General features: G+C 49.2%; 2 protein-coding genes across 12 annotated transcripts in view; one reads left to right on the top strand and one right to left on the bottom strand.

The window, feature by feature from the left end:
- AKT3 (AKT serine/threonine kinase 3) overlaps positions 1–9,003 on the top strand; it is a 313,218-nt gene extending 304,215 nt beyond the window's left edge. For all 4 annotated transcript variants that reach the window (XM_059146697.1, XM_059146698.1, XM_059146696.1 and 1 more), the window contains one exon: positions 5,422–9,003. In XM_059146697.1, coding sequence (XP_059002680.1) covers positions 5,422–5,507 — 86 coding nt within the window. In that variant the 3' untranslated portion in view covers positions 5,508–9,003. The remainder of the gene's footprint in view (positions 1–5,421) is intronic.
- Positions 9,004–10,625: 1,622 nt separating this feature from the next.
- The window catches only part of SDCCAG8 (SHH signaling and ciliogenesis regulator SDCCAG8), a 229,343-nt gene continuing 222,662 nt past the window's right edge, over positions 10,626–17,306 (bottom strand). For all 8 annotated transcript variants that reach the window (XM_059146681.1, XM_059146682.1, XM_059146686.1 and 5 more), the window contains one exon: positions 10,626–10,970. In XM_059146681.1, the coding sequence (XP_059002664.1) occupies positions 10,941–10,970 (30 nt within the window). In that variant the 3' untranslated portion in view covers positions 10,626–10,940. The remainder of the gene's footprint in view (positions 10,971–17,306) is intronic.

Raw genomic sequence — 17,306 nt, 5'->3', positions numbered from 1 at the left:
ATTGAAACCCAGGGAGACAATGAGCTTCCCAGGTCCCCCAGTTTAGTGTCAGCAATAGCCAGGGGCAGGACGCCATAGCTTGGCCAAGCTGTGAGCTGGGAATATGTGGGACTGCTATCCCCAGTGGGACAGTGGGCTTCCATTCTCTCTTGTGTGTCATGCTAACGTCTTAAAATCTGTAAGAGGAGAAGACTGTGTTGGAAATGCCACAGATGCTTGGGCAAGTAGCTTAGGACTTGTGTGAGCAAAACAGTGGGCTAGGGCCTTGCCACTGTGTCCACTAGCCCCAGAGTGGATAGTGGTGACCCACATGTCTGAAAGGCAGGCAGTACCAGTGAGGTGTTGGAAGGGCCCAGGAGCCCTTTCCACTCCAGAGCATTTGCCAGACCTCATCACTGTAATAACCTTTACTGCAGTCAGACCACATCATTTCCCTACCCACGGCCCTCTCATGGCTCCTGAACTCTGCTCTCAAAACCAGAATGGCTCATGCTGACTTCCATAGCCCTGTCTGTCCAGTCCCTGCTCCTGCTCCATCTTGCCCCACCATGCCTGGATTCAGCCTCACCTTGAACATGCCACGCCTCACTGTGCCTGGGATTTGGGTGTTAACAGCTGTCTCTGCCTGCCATGCTCTTTCTTCCGACATTTGCATCAACAGCTCTTAACTCCGTCAGATCTCAGCTTAAATGTCACTTCCCCAGAGAGCTTGCTTTCACCTCCCAATCCAAAGAACAGTGCAGCCCATTGGGCACCGCCTCCCCCACCCCTTGATTCTGTACATTGACAACTTGTTGATACTCTTCTGGTTAATTTGTTCGTTTCTCTGTTTACTGTTTGTCCGACGAGAATGCAGTAACCCTGAGAAAAAAGGCTTGGTTTCCTGTTCACAGCTAGCCCCAGCTCCTTGCTGGGTTTCTGGCCCGACATTGGTATTCAGTAAATATGTACGATGTGAAGGAATAAACACGTTATGGTGAGGGCCTGGTAGTTTCCTGGCCAGAAGGAGGCCCAGCTCTTTACAGATGGTGCTGTTGGCCATCCATACCCAGGACTTTGTGCTTCGGCCTCCCTCCCCACGTGACATCCACAGCAAGCACTAAGAGGGCAAGATCCCAATGTGTCTCTGTGTCAGCCTCAGCGTCTTCAATACTGTTTTCTTTGGTAAATAGAGGTTTGGCATTTGTGGACTCTTTTAAGATCACTCAGTACGTGGTGGTGACATCACAGAAATAGGCTCTGCAAATGCAAAGCCATGAGCACTCTTTCCCGGGGAAAGGGCAGGTCACTTTGCCCTCTAGGAAAGGGGACACAAGGCCGGATGGTGTCCCCAAGCTTTGGCTTTCCCCCATAGTGCCTGAGAAGCTGTCCAGGTGGGAAAGGCACCTGGAGTTGGATAGCTTTGAAGAGCCCTAATTTTGCTTCTGTTTGAGTCCTTAGTGTTCCTTGTCCTGTGACACTGCCTGAAGCTTGAGGCTGGGTCCAGTACAATGGACACCCCACAGAGGAGAGTGGGCGCGAATCTGGGGTGGGGGGCAACCTAAGGAGGCTGCCGGGGAGCAGGAACCTGGAAGGACACAGCAGAGCAGTTCCCACAACCATGACCTTGAATCCGTGAAATCTAAAGTTCTGAGGTAGGTGTTGCCCTGGCAGTAGGTCCTTCTTCACCACAGACTTGATTTCAAAGCCCAAGGGTACCTGGGTGGCTCAGTAGGTTAAGCATCTGCATTTGGCTCACGTCATGATCCCTGGGTCCTGGGTTGGAGCCCAGTATCAGGTTCCCTGCTCAGCTGGGAGCCTGCTTCTCCCTCTGCCTGCCACTCCCTCTGCTTGTGCTCTCTTTTAAAACAAAAACAAAGCCCTGGCTGATGAGGCCCAAATCTCTTCAAGACTCACCTTGCCTGCCTTACCACTAACTCCACACTCACTAGGCACTTATCATGCTGAGAATATGTCATTAACAGGCACACTGTGGCTTTATTTCTAGAACTTTATAAAATCACATGTAAATGTTAAAAGATGTTTTAAATCACTCAGCATGGTTTCTAGAATATCATGTGAACCTGGTGTCCCAGCTTCTCGATCAGTAATATAAAATGTTTGATCACTCAAAGCAATCCCGTTCTTGAAAGAATATGTCATTTTAGATGTGGGAATGCTGTCCACGCCCACTGACGCCGGGTCTTGAAGGGATAAGGAGTCTGTTTAGAGCAGGAGGCTCACACACTGTAGTCCCTTCCAAGGTGGGTCCCAGAATCCACCTACCATGGAGGCCTAGGAACATGTGGCTGTGCAGATGTCTGAACCCAGAAACCTGAGTCCAGCAGCAGCAGCCTGTCTCTGTCGGGGCTGTCTGACTTCCCAAGTTGGCCCTTGCATAGGGGGCAGACGACAGCACTCAGCAGGCTGGGCTGAGGCCAGTGGCCCCTCCCTGCTGGAGGGAGAGCTGGGGAGCATGGGGCCAGGTCTTTAAAGGGATGGTCCCTGGAAGCATCCTAGATCCCCTTAAGAGACGGATCAAGGGAGATTCAGTGAAACCTTGGACTATGATTACATGGAACGTAATCTCGCAGCTTCAAGGGGTGTTGCTGGTGAGCAGGCCTGCAGCCACTAAAGCATGGTTTTATTCACTGAAGCCCTTCACAGTACCCTCAGTTAGTGACGGTCTCCTTCCCACTCGCCACCTGGCTTTTAGGACACAGAATGGAGTTACTTTTTAGAACAAATCAGCAGTTCGACAGGCAAAGTGTTCCTTGCCGACAAACAGCTGCGGTCACATGCCAGATTGTGCTCACTGGTGTTAATTAATTGAACAGATTTTGGAATGTGTCGTCTTGCATTCTATCCGTTAATGGTCCTCTGCTTTCCTCTTACAGGAAAAGAGGATTTCTTGGAGATCGAGTAGCTTTTAACGCCATGTAATTACCTTTGTTGAACGCTATAAGGAAATGAGCCTCCTTGGGTCACAGATTCTAATGTGGGGTGGGGAGTGGATCCCTGCTTGCTTGTTTCAGATGAGTCTCGTGTTCGCAGCATGGTTCTTGGGTGCTGTCAGCACCTGTCCTTACGATCCTCCGTTGAGAGCAGGAATACGTTTCCAGACGTTAGTTGGTGTGATGGGCTCTGGCTGGGGCTGACTGCTGTCCGCTCGCAGTCAGGCCCTAGCCTCCCACACAGGCAGTCCGGGCCTCTCTGCACATTCACTGTGCAGAAATGTGCAGCCAAGCAACGCTGCTAGTAGGGGATACTGTTTCCTTGAGATGTGATTGGCACATGTCTGAATCTGAATGCTAAGCTTGCAGCTGCCTTTTCTCAGGCTGTTACACTTTGTGACTCCACAACAGCTAGGCCATCTCCAGCACCTTTTCTGCAGCCAAAAATACTGAGAAAGGTATTTCATCTGAACGATGTGGTTTGCTCGGTGCCTAACCAGCATTTGATAAGGAGGCAGAGCTTTCCCTAAGTCACAGTCCTCTCTTGAAAAGCTTATATAGTTAGGCTTGTCTGCAGAAGGACAGAAACCCTTGGAGTTCTGTGGTCTACACGGAACAGGGAGCCCCACATCCTCTTCATGGATTGATTGCCATCTAATCAGTGATTTTTTTTTTTTTCTGATATGTTCAAGGTCACAAATTTTGGTTAGCAGCTTGCTCCCATTTCTACAGTCTTCTCAATTTAGAATAGTATACCCAATAGAAGCATCGTGAGAAAAGAAATGTTTGCTCTCCAGAGGGTTGTGTGTCATTGAGGGGCACAGAGTGTTGTCTTTGTTGTGTGAAAGGGTCAGGGCCCGCCATACAGAGGCCTGTGTGCTTTCTCTTGTTACATGACCTCCATGCTCCTGGAGAGGCTGGAAAATTTAAAGAATTGGCACTGTGTTCCTTATTGGTATTGGAGGAAGTGGAATTATTTTGCTTGAAGAAAAAAAAGGTTAGATGTTTGAAATCTTTCTCTGGCTCTTCCCCTATGGGACAGCATCTGACCCCTTACACTTGGGGAGAGCAGGCGAGGCTTTGTGGGCACCTCCTGAATAGACAGGACTCCCCAAGGACAGATGGTCTTGTCTCAGAGCCTGGAGCAGGTGCACAGGGGATGGTGTGGCAGGGTGATCGAATGTGTGACCACATAGAAGGAAGAGCTTCCTTGCCGTGCAGACTTCAGGACGTTAGGAGAAGGGCTTGGGGGGATCATTTGAGATCTTTCAAATACAGGAAGGCAGGGAAGGTGAAATGGGGCAGCCCAAGTGAAAGCAGCTTGCTTCCATGCCTACATGTCTGCTTGTTGCTGGTTTCCTGTGGAGCTAGTATTGGCTGCTGATATCTGGCCCTCTTCCTTTGTCTTCCTCGCTTTACTCTGGTTCAAAGGTACATCTTAGGGAAACCAAAGGTGGATACAAGATGGAAAGTAAATAATGTAAACAATGTCAAATCAAGGACTCAATTGAAGCTTTATTTCGCAGTCATACCTAAAGTACCAAGAAGGAAAAATGCACGCATCTGAAGGCGCCGGTCCCGGATTCTAGCCAGACACTTCTTTTTTCTTTTTTTTTTAAATTCTTTTATTTATTTTTTAAAATTAATTTCAGTATTCATTATTTTTTCACCACACCCAGTGCTCCATGCAATCCGTGCCCTCTATAATACCCACCACCTGGTACCCCAACCTTCCACCCCCCCGCCACTTCAAACCCCTCAGATTGTTTTACAGAGTCCATAGTCTCTCATGATTCACCTCCCCTTCCAATTTACCCCAACTCCGTTCTCCTCTCTAACACCCCTTGTCCTCCATGATATTTGTTATGTTCCACAAATAAGTGAAACCATATGATAATTGACTCTCTCTGCTTGACTTATTTCACTCAGCATAATCTCTTCCAGTCCCGTCCATGTTGCTACAAAAGTTGGGTATTCATCCTTTCTGATGGAGGCATCATACTCCATAGTGTATATGGACCACATCTTCCTTATCTATTTGTCCATTGAAGGGCATCTTGGTTCTTTCCATAGTTTGGCGACCGTTAGCCAGACACTTCTGGTGCCTTAGGCCCGACTGCCCACTGCAATTTTGACAGGTGTAGTTTTGTAAAATTGAAAGCTACTGAAGATCATTCGCTTCTTCTTGTTTAAAAAAAAAAAAAAAACCTGGTTTTCTTTAATACTAATTTTTCACAGTGTGTTGGGTCTTAAGATGTTCGCGGCTTGAAGGAGACGACGTGAGGGTGTTACTTTCATAGATCATGTTTGTGAAAGGGAGTGTTAGGGGAGTTAGTGTCGTTACTTTGTGTTGTGTTGATGGCCACAAGTGTCTCAGAGCTCATTGTCCGTGGTTGACCTTCCCTGTGCTAGATGTTAGAACCGCGTAGACTAGAGATACTGTTGCAGAGAGTAACTATGACGTTAAGTGGCCGCTTTGTGCCCGCAGATGACGAGGACGGCATGGACTGCGTCGACAACGAGCGGCGGCCGCATTTCCCTCAGTTCTCCTATTCTGCCAGCGGCCGCGAGTAAGGTCCCTGTCCTGCTCCTTCACTGTCATCCCAGATTTCCTCCTCAAGATGATTCCCGGACATCACACCAGTCGTAGCTCTTACAAAGCAGGAGCGCCTCCAGACACCCCAGCCCACTCTCACCCCCACGAGAACACACATGGACGCAAACACACTTGTTTGTTTTTGCATGAAATTGTATCTCCGTCTACGGTCTCATGCTGCTGCTGCTACTGTCTTACTATTCTAGCAACTTTAAGAGGTAATTTTACAATCTTTGGAAGTCATGAGCCCACCATTGTTCATTTGTGCACCAGTTGTCATCTTTCGATCTTTTAGTTTTTGTTTATCCCTAACAGTGAAGGCTAAATGAGATACACTGATTCTAGGTACATTTTTTAACTTTCTAGAAGATACATCGAAAACTAATTAGACTAAGAAGATTTAGTTTCTAATTCAGAACAAGCAATTGTGGCAGGGTGGTGATGTGCATATGCAGAACTGTAGGAAGGGGTTAAGAAATCGGTGCATACGGCGGGGATCGCGCACTCAGACCTGGCCGGAATCCCTAGGGAAGCATCTGAGAGAAGGAGCGAACGACCGTTGAGATAGAGCGCTAGATGCACACGTAGTCCCTGTTGGACGCTGCAGAGGAAGCCTGCTGTTCACCCGGATGTCCAGATCTCACGGGTGGTCGTTGGCAAGATGGACACTGCTCTTCCAGGGAAGGAGGCATATGCACAGCAGAGGCAAGGTCGCTTACAGGCTCGATGACACGATTTGCACCAGAGAGCATTTTTTTCCCCCTGTGCTTGGAAACCTTTTTCCCTTCTTGATATTTATCACCTCTGATGGCTGAAGAATGTAGACAGGTATAATGATCCTGCTTTTCACCAAAATTTGTACACCAAGGTAAACAGGTGTTTGCCTTATTTGTTTTTAAGTTTTGACTTTCAGTTCTACGTGAATTAGCTTTTTCTCGGATGTTAAAACTTTGAATGTCCTTTTATGGTTTTGTTTATATTGCAGTAGTATTTATTTCTTAGTGAAGACAATTGTGTGTCATGTTAGCAAATGCAGCTCCAACTTAACATGAACTAGACTCACTGCAGTTTATTTTGACCCATGTGCGAGGAATGTACACGCCAATGAGAATCATGCACTTTTTCTCCTTTGTAACAAAATTTGATGAGGCTCTGAAATTGTACATATTGGTTAGAATTGGACTTTGGGAGAAGAGATGATGGCACTAAACCCCTTGGTGCTCAAAAGGAGAAAATCCCCAGCTCTCCGTGCCGAGGGGTTAAGGAGATGGAAGGCTGTTGCTGTTGACCGTTGGAGAACGGAAGTGCTCTGACAACCCGGCGACGTCTCGCCGTGAAGGAACCGCGACCGGCATGACCGTGACAGATGCACCATACTTGGCAAAATGCACACATCTCGAGTATTCACCAAGTAGGCAGTAAGGGGTAAGAACCTGGTGTGTTTATTCCAATCATGGTACATTTAGCACTGAATTAAGCCATCAGGGAGAAAACAAAACAACACACACAAAAAGAACACCTCCAACTTTTCTTTTTCTGTATATATTCATGTCCCCAAATTCCAACATTTCTCACTGAAAGGGGACATGTATGCAAACCTCATCTTTCTCCTTCATTAATGATGATCTTCAGATTAAACCCTTTGGTGCTAGGAGCTGACATTTTCCAAAGCAGCCTATGAAGTCCAGGGGCTGGGGGTCCTTGCTGCGGCCGCAGGAGGCCGGCCGGCCCCACGGAGCGATTGTGGAGATGTCTGTAGTCACATGTTCTGACAGCTCCCCGTGGAACACTGCGGCATGACATGGTATGACGACTCAGATGCATTGTGTGGAAGAGCAAGTGACTTTCTAAGTAGGATGAATCATATTCATACGCAGATGTCTTAGCCTCGTGGCGCTGGAAGTGTGGATCTGTAGATGAGACACCACTGCTGGCGGTGGGCAGGCCACTGGGACTGATGGGGGTCAAAGGGCATTTTACTAAGGCAGCTAAGACATATTCAGACATAGGTTTTATCCTAATTTTTCATATTCCTATCTGAGTGAAATTCATCCTTAGCATTGAGTAGGAAGTTACAGGAAATGGTAGTTCATTCTTACTTACACATGTCGCTTCACTTTTTCTCCACCCTTGGAATTCTGTTGAATGTTTCACTTTGACCAGAAAGTAGACTAGAAGGCATGTCCTATAAGTTGTCTCGCATCCATTTTATCCAGAAGGAACAGGTAGAGGCAGAGAAGGTGGCTGAGGCTGGTTGGTGTTTGTGCGGAGCGGCCATTCCTCTGGCAGAGGAGGGCGACCCTGTTTACTGAGCACTTCGATAGCTTCCCCCCGCAAACCTTAAGGTGATTTCCTGTGACCTTGGCCAAGGACACTTCCTGAAGATGAATGACCGTGCTGACAGTGCCCTGGGCCTGCCACGCCTCACAGCTGGCTCTCCATCTCCAGCCCGCATGCAGGGCTCACTTGCACTGGACCTTGAGATGCGCCAGGGCCAGCAGGGCCTTTCCTTGGCTTCCACGCCCAGCCCCCTCGCTCTCGCTCCCAGGTACCCATCAGCTGGCGCGGAGGAATGACAGGATAACAGATGTGCGTGCGTGCGAGCAAGCAAGCATGTATAGGAAGGTTTCCGCACCTGCCCTTGGGGCTGCCTGTGGCCACGGCCGGGGCTGCTGGCAGAAGGGGAGGCCCAGAACCCGGCATTGCTCCATCAGAACACGGGTCAGACACAGCGGACTCCATCCCGCACTAACTTCCGTGAAGTCTGCCCTCTTGTCTTAATGCAGCCATCTGGGAGGAAATTGGCCATTTTTGCTTGGATTTTTTGGCAGGTTGCTCACAGCTTTGCTTTCTACACTAATGACATAGCATTATTCCAGTATTGTTTTCCATTTCCCGTACCTGATTTCCGGCTTCTTAAAGCTGACTGTTCTTGCAGGGGCCCCTTGCTTCTCCTAGAGGACAAAAGTAAGGGCCTTCCTTACTAACTGCAGGGGCTCTGTCTTACACCTCAACGTACACACTTTGCTGCTACTGTTCGTACTGTCTACAGTAGAATTTCCTTATCTTGCTCCTGGTAGTGCATTACAGGCAAGCATGAAATGTAAAGTATTTATTTAAATAAAAAGAAAAACCTCTAAATTGGTAATTGAATTACCTCCCTGTAGCTTTATAGTTTGTGACATTTCTTGACCTTGCTAGTTCTTTCATTAGATCCGCGCAAGATCTAGTCATCTGGTTAAGGATTTTAAGCAGACGCAACTATGAACCCAAGAAAAACTGTATTACTATTACTGTCGGTCATACTAAAACTGTTCATTTCCTTAAGTATATGACCCACAAGGATGTGAAATAACTACAAGAAACTGTTTTTGTACACTGTACATCCTTAGTATTTTTACACGTATATGATAGGGATGCACATTATTTTCCTTCGTACAGACGGCTTAAATAAAGCACTATGTCAATCTGCTACTTCTCTGTTTATTGTTGTTGGACGTGGTTCTGTAGTCTCAGAAAATATGCTTTTCTGGAAAAAAAAAAAAAGATTTTTAATAGCTCCAGCTGGTATGAACTTAGCCTATATAAAATGTGAGAGGAGAACGTCCGTCTCTTGTCGCCCCACACACACAGGACTGCTTTGTTATTTACTTGAGGAAAATGGCAATAGTGCAGTTGTGCAGACTTGGACGAGGGACCACTTGTGAAGGGGAGGTGCTGACCCCTCAGTTATGGGTCTCAGGTGCGTCTCCTGTAAGTCAGGGATGAAGGGAGTTCCCTGGAGACGTGTTAGGGACCTAACAAGCTTCACACCAGATGGTTTGGGCCCAGAACTCTTCAGGAGTTTCGCTCCTCAGTGATGTCTTCCTGATAATCTTACACGTGTTGTTCTGCATACTTCCTTTCTTAGAATGTACGTTGGCAAGTTAACAAACTTAGTCGTGGGGGAGAAATGGGTAGGGTGGTTGTACTCCAGTCTGATTTATCTAGACTCATTTTGGTTGGGGCCTTTTTCTGATTTTACCTCATAAACCTACTATTGTACAAACTTGGCTTTGCTCCTGTGACTAAGCTGAGTGGAGGAATGGCTTTGGGACCAGAGTCAGGCATGTGTGTGTCACACAGGCAGATCTGAGGGTGTTCTTATGTGTGCTCTTCTCTCAAAACCACTGGGATGGACAGATCAGGAGGCTAAAATAAAGTGACCTCTACAATTCTTTAAGGGTGCTATTTGTAGAATATTGTAATTTATTTACTGTAGTCCTCAAACAGAATTAGGGACAGTTAACATATCTTAGGTGACAACCTTGATGTCTAGCACATTGGATTAAATCAAAAACTGAATCCATATAGTAGAAGTTCTACTCTTTCAGGCTTGAACCTTTTACATGCTCAAGAGACTTCTGAAAGGTCTTTGCGTATGTATCATCCCATCGCCTCCCAAGCCTAATCCCCGTGTCTGTCCCAAGAGGCCACGGGAGGGCCGGTGAGGGCGAGGATTCAGGAACGCTAGCCAGGAGAAGGGCCTGAGGTCAGGGCCTCCTCCGGCCTGCTGGCAGCCTTGCCTTTAGCACTTCATTGTCCTCCTCAAATACAACACAACACTTTCAGTGCCCAGTTTTTATTACTTTCAAGCATCTGAGGGCTTAACTGTGTAGTAGAAATACTCTCTTAAAATAAAATAACGATCCATGTACAGATATGTGATAGACCTCGAAGTCAACTTTGTAATTCCACGAAGTACATTCGTAGGCTCCTCTCAAATACTGCACATTCGAGAAGAAACCTGACACCACCAAGCCAAAGACGCTTTCTTGTCTGTTTTCCTTGTGAACAGAGTGGACAGGATAAACAGTGCTTCCTGGTGTCTCCCGACTGTGCCCAGAGTAGCAGGATGATAAGTAATGGAGTCTTACGAGATGTTGATTAAAAGCATCAGAAGTTAAAGGATGCTCTCTAGCTCACGAAGAGGGAAGGAAACGTGAATGACAGGAAGAAAGTCTGGTCCTTAATACCCTCTGGCCTAGTTAAAATATGTGCCTTTTTGGTGTGTTTCGTTCATCACTACAAGGTAAAAAGGAAACATTACAATTCAGGTCTTTAAAAAGTTCATTTATTGAAAGTCGTGTGTAACAGCATACAAATGAGCAGATCTAAAAACATCATCACTTCAAGCCATTTCTGGAGACATAGCAGGAGGGCTCATCATCTGGTGCCAGAGCTGAGCCGCAGGCCGCCCGCACGCAGGTGCCGCCGAGCAGCGGACAGGGCGCCAAGCGAGTGGCTCGCTGCCGTCTCAGGCACTGGCTGCTGTTCTGGAAGGTCGTGGCGCGCTGTGGCATCTCACAAACAAATCAGATGAATGTAAATATCTCTTTGTAAACCATTTATTTCACTCTGTTTCGTCCAGGTCAGCAATCAGATTGTCGCATGCTGGGTAACTGGAAAAAATGATAATAAAAAGTAAGTTTAAATAGATCTTGTTCTTCCCTGTGATTTGTCTTCTCACTGGCTGAGGTGCCCTTTCTACGTTTATGGAGAAAAACCACTCTTTTGGCTAAAAATGCAGGGACTGTTTGTAACCAGACAGATGAAAAGTCTGCACTCCCACTTGACCATGGAACATGAGGTGAACGACGTTAAGGCTTTAACTCTGAAAATGACCCGTACCCCAGACATGTGTCCGTCTCTTGAGGAAGGGTGCGCCGATGACAGGGTGTTGCTGGAGAGCCACCACCTCCCTGTCCAGGGAAGGAGACCCCGATCCTTGCCAAGACCTCTTTACTGAAAACCGCTGAGACATTACAGCTGGGGAACTTAGAACAAAAACAGGATGTAGGCCAAGTGTCCCTGAGATACTCCTACTGAAATCAAAACGAATGAAAACTTCCCAAGTTTTTAGTGGCAGACGCTATTATAACATATATAAGGGCATTTGTTCTTTCACATAGAAACCACCTCCCACATGCTGGAAGAGGGAATTTGGTGTATTTGGCCTCTTGGCTCTAAACAGGAATAAAGGTTTCAAAACCAGCTCATGAAAACTGGGTTGAGGGAGTCATAGGTTAGTGGAGTTTGAGTACAGCGTTGATGGGTCTGGCCCATGGGGCTGCTCAGATGAGCTTAACCCACAGCTGGAAGTGGTGCCAGAAACCACTGCACACAGTTCCATTCTACAAAACAGGGCAGCTCCTGGGTACCCAGCCGGTACCACGTGCGAAGGTGAGTAAGACATTGACCTCAAGGAGCAGGAGGTCCTAAGGAATGTGGGCAGTCTGGTTGGCAGCCACCTTCCAGAAAGACATGTGGACTTCTCTCTGCCCTCTCCAATGCAGATTTCCTGACTAGAATCGGCAGGGGGAGGGAGGCTTCTGTGAGAACCCAGTTCCAGCCACGATTACTTGAGGATTTCCAAGACAGGACAGTGAGTGACAGTTCAGAATTCATGCAAGAGAAATATGAAAATCAGTCTGTTGCCTCTTTTGAAAGATGCAAAAAGGGAATGTTTCTATCTCAGGTGGGTCTCGGCGTGTGGACATTGACTATGTGTCTTCAGTGCACAGGTCTGTAAGTAGAAGGGTCATTGGAATGGCACGTGTACAGCTATCCCGCTCGGAACACAGGTGGGGGCTGTGCACTGAGTAAGCAAGTGGGATATGTCTCTCTGAGCACAAGGATATGTGCACAGGCATACTGCAAAAGAAAAATGTAACCGAACTTTGGGTAGAAGACAAACACACCCCCCCACGTCCGTACAGAATAACGGTAAAGACCTGCACTAGAAAGAAAATGTTGCAGGTGGGGCGCCTGGGTGGCCCAGTGGGTTAAGCCGCTGCTTTCGGCTCAGATCATGATCTCAGGGTCCTGGGATCGAGTCCCGCATCGGGCTCTCTGCTCGGCAGGGAGCCTGCTTCCCTCTCTTTCTCTCTCCGCCTGCCTCTCCATCTACTTGTGATTTCTGTCAAATAAATAAATAAATAAAATCTTTAAGAAAAAAACAAAGAAAATGTTGCAGGAATTCTTTTAAACCAAGCTCAGGGAAACTGGCATCTCTCACTGCAATGAGTTCACAGTGCCCATGGGCTCCAGGCCCATTTGGTAACTGATCATCACCTGACTGGTCCCCTTGCGGCCTCTGGTGGCCCCTGGAACCTGCGACCTCCGGTGCCTGTGGGATCCCTTGGGAGCAGCGCAGATGTGAGGTCCCAGGTGTGTGCAAACCGAAGGAGCCGCAGTCTCTCCACTGCAGCAAATCCCTGTCACTATCTCTTCGCGGGTTTCGTATTTTACTTGGTTTTGATGCAAAACCCATCCTGATTTTAGTATTAGAGCCCCACTATTACCATTCACTGGTCTGGGATCCCCGGTGCCTGCACTGCCCACCCCATCCCATGAACATCTGAGTAAGTCAGTCACCCGTGCCCACATCCCTGTTTGGTTTACAAACGCAGCACCCAGTGTTGCCCTCCATTTGCTGGAGCTTTGGTAGAGAACATTCCTGAGTGCTCCCCCCATCCCACAGCACGTCTAGAGACAGAGAACCTTTCGCTACTGCCCAACTCCCACTCATCTGCCATCACTTCTTAGGGCTATTTAGTCATGCTTATTTCCAGAAAGTTGGGTCCATCGCCCACACCAGTGATCATGGCTGGTTGGGGGGGGGGGGGGGTGACACCGCATGTGCCAGTGGGACACTAGCTGGTTTGAACTGGGGCCGGAGCCCTTGGCCACCACCTCCCCATCCTCTGCCTTCCAACCTGTCACCACGGCCCCTTGCCGCGGCCTGCCTGGGTGGTGTGGCCACATCTGCCGCGGTCTGTGGCTGCCCTCCAGAAGAGGGGCGGGCCAGCACAGCACTCTGGCAGCTGCTCCCCTGAAATACTGTCCACAGATGACAGAAATGCCCCCCATCTACACACCTGCTGCTGCGACCCCATCTTCTTTGTTCTCGTTGTAAGACCTAATAGAGCCCTCTCTCCACAAACCCTAACTTTTGTGTTTATTTCTGAAGTCTGACTTGAAATTCAGAGTTTAAAAAATGAGTCTCTGGGTGACCTGAATTGTTCCCCAGGCAACCATGCTGTGGGGTCCAGCAGAGCCCTTTCTGCGGCTTTGTTTCCAGGCTCCCCGGGCCCCCTGCCCCACACACCCCACCCTAGGGAATGCCCGCCCCGCCTCGCCCCTGCTCACAGACTGCTCTTGCTCAGCCTCCCCTGACCCAAGTTCCCATGCGCAAACCTCCACCCAGCCTCTCTCTCCTCTCCCCACATGCAACACCCCACCCGCCTCATTTGCACATTTTCTGTTTCTGTTGGCCCCGTCAAAAAATGGCCCCGTTCCTTGTGCCTCTAACAAGAAAGCATCTATTTTTAACCAGAAGCGCCTCACCCCCCTACCTTGAGGTAGGGCGTTCTCAAGCTTGCCCCCAGTGAACAGAGCTCCAGGGAAGCCACCAGTAGTTACCGCTTGGGGGTTCAGAGCCAGCTGCAGGCCCCACCCCGGGAGAGAAGCAGATGGACGCCCACCTGTACATGGGGCCCGTGGCCCAGAGACTGAACACCACCTTCTCGACAAGTCCAGGTCCCTGCCGGTCACTTCCCAGTTATGTCTACTTCATCTCTGGGCCTTCTTTGTCCTGCTGGTATAGGAAGGACTAGGAATGACTTATCCAGAGGCCCCTTTGTGCCTCCAACCAGGTCAGCCTCACAGTCACCCCTGCTGGAGTCGGGGTCATGCAGGGGCTCCCTCTTAAGGGGAAGCTGGTTCTCTTCTTAAGGGCTTTTGTGTTTTGGTTTTGACCAGGACCTGAGTGGTAGGAAAGCTAAACCACTTCCCGGGAGTGGTACAGAGCTGAGATCTGAGCCCTGGCAGTGTGACCTTGAAGTCCCAGCTCTCTCGTGCTCTTCTGACGTGCTCAGCGAGAGCACAGAAGCCACGGAGTGTGACTTTGTGGCACCAAGCAAGAGTCAGATGTGGAAGGCCGGCCGGCACACACAGGCCACGTGGACTCCGGGTGGTCACCAGTCTGCTAGGAGGAAGGTGCCCTCACTAGTCCTCTGCAGAATTTTGTGGATCATGGCCTGAGGGGGGCAGATGGTGGGGGGGGGGGGGACTACATTTCAGAAGTCACAGGGTGTACGGCGGGCTGCCTCCAGGTCAACAGTCTTGCCTTGTGCCCAGCAAAGTGGTCCACACGCTTGCTGACCTTCTCGGGCATCCAGCTGTTGGCAGGTGCAAAGCAAGCCCAGAGTTCACGGCGAGGTCACCAGCACACCCGTCTGTCCGTTCTCCCCTCCGGCTGCCCAGCTGGGCCTCTGCCCAGGGTCTGTGCAGGCAGAGGTCAAAGCCCTGGGTTCCCGAGACCACGGGGACCACAGGCCCAACTCCCTGCTTCTGGGCTCCCAGAGTGGGAGGAGTCCAAAGGAGTCAGAGAGGAAAAGGCAGAGGCGAGAAAGCCTTCCTTGAAGAACGAAGGCAGGCCCCGTGCTTCCTTGGCTTCCTGGAGAACAGCAGCTGGAGTTGGACTTGAGACCAGCAGCCCCGGGGGAGGCGGGGAGCCCTGGGAGTACAGGGCCGGGGTCGGAGTGCAGGGGCGCCCCGCTCCTCCCGGCAGCTCTGCCGGCACCAGGGTGCTGCACCTCGTGCGGTTCCCCGATGTCGTCTTCCTGCTCTCTGGAATCCCGCGAGTCCCGCGAACTTCCCCTGCACGCGGGCAGGTGTCTGTGTTTTAGAGGGACCATGTTTCCATGGTAAATAGATTTTTAAGAATTCCCAAAGGACAGACAGTGTCACCAACAGCAGAGAGAGGAGCCTCTGGCTGCCTCATGTTTGAAAGCGTTAAGAATAAAGACAACACTGACATTTGGGGTTGTAATGTGACGGAATCACAGTCTTTTAAAGGCAAGAACCACTTCTCCACACTCCATGCAATATTCAGTGTTTTGTTCACTTGTCTAATTGGATTAAAATATTTAGCTCCCTTTAAAATCTTGATTGTGAATTTATATTGCAAAATGTAATGTCTGACTCAGGAAGCAGTAACTGGGGCAAGTGTGTCTGAGGCAACAGAAAATTTGATTTATTTTTCTTCCATGAGTCTCATTCTGAAATTATTCACTCTTGGACAAAGTGAACTGTTAAACGGAAGAGCGAGTTTGGCTTCGATGAAGCCGTATGTGCTTTTCAGTATTAATTACACACGGGGTCTTCCGTGAAACAACCACCACCACAACAACCCACAAAAGTTAAACTGTGCTATTTGAGTTGCTCGGGGAAGTTTCTCTTGAGGGTCACAAGACCCTTATGTTGGAGACACAGCACCAGGGGTCTCGTGTCACTCTTTAGAAACACTCAGGCAGCAGGGAGTTAATGACATTTTAGCTGCATATGTTCAAGTGTATTTAAAAAAATATGCAAGTCACTTTGGTTGACAGTGTCTTGTACACAGTTTTGAAAGAATCAGGGCAAACTTTAACAGAGTCAGTTTTTATTTGAAAAATATTTTCTGGGAATGTATCAGTGTTTATTTTTGAGACTGACAATTCGGGTGAAAATCAGGATAAAAACAAAAAAACAACAATTTGGTTGAAATCAAATTGTTTGTTTTCATCTATTTAGAATTCTTTCCAAAAAATCTTGGTTCAGGAGGAGGCTTTCTAATTTATTTTATTCAGTGTATTTGCTGTTCTATTCAAGCGCCATCTGTCCTTCAGGTAGCTGACTTCGGGGAAGCGCCCACGTGAGGCGGGTGAGGCCCCCAGGGCTCCGGAAGGACCCCCGCAAAGCTGCATGCACCTCCAGGTCCCATTCGGGGTGAGCAGCGGGCACACCCTCCTCAGCGGGACCCCCCCACCCGGTGACCCTCCCTTGAGCAGCCATTTCGAAGGTGTCCTGCCCCTGGCTTCAGGTCACAAGTGGGCCCTGCCTCCCCTTCGCCCCTGCGCCAGGTTCTTTGCTTGGTTCAACTCTCTTGCCTGCTCCTTCGGTGTAATGAGATCATGTCCATGATTTTGAATATAATCACATGTGGCTGCTGGATCCAAGCACAAGTTTGAATCACATTAGAAAGTCAGTTCACTGCCAAGAATGCTCAGAAGTCACAGGACCTCCTGATTAATCCCTGATAAGTCAGTATTATCCCGACTGTAGAGACGCTTCATCTGCAGACTGAGCACTGAGGATGGAGCCATAGGGCCCACGGGGAAGGCAGCTATCAGAGAACGAGATCTGAACCCTGAGTCATTGCCCAGTCGTTATACCCCAAACTCTCTGGGGTAGAAAACCATCCTCTGAAGGGACACCCCGTCTCTCAGCCGCCGCTCTCCCCAACAAGAGACTGATTTCCTTAGCAGCTGGCATCAGCCTCCCTAGCCAGAGGTTAGAGCCCCAGGCACCAGGTCCCAGAACGCTGACCCTGCTCCCAGCTACTAGGCCCCACCACCACTCCCCTGAGACCCAGCCAGAGTCTCTGTCCCCGCAAAAAGAGGCAACAGGGCCTGTGCCCAGAGAGGGGCTGTGGGGCCATGTCTGCAGGCAGGCTGGGTGGGGGGCTTTAGGCCTCCATTTCTCCACAATGACCAGCATCACCATTTTAGGACATTTTAAAAGCCATTTTCTAGAAGTCCCCTGCCGGCAGCGTGAGGCAGGAGAGTAACAAAGCCACTACAATTAGTCACACGAAGAACAAGGTGGACCAGAAGCCCTGAGCCAGGCCCACTTGGCTGGCCCAAGTCCTGCACACCAGCGGTGTTGGAGCGGAAGGTGGGAATTCTCATGGT

The sequence above is a fragment of the Mustela lutreola genome, chromosome 14 (genome assembly GCF_030435805.1).
Source record: "Mustela lutreola isolate mMusLut2 chromosome 14, mMusLut2.pri, whole genome shotgun sequence".
NCBI lineage: Eukaryota > Metazoa > Chordata > Mammalia > Carnivora > Mustelidae > Mustela > Mustela lutreola.
Note: the sequence above shows the minus strand (reverse complement) of the source record. Positions and strands in the feature narration are given on the sequence as shown.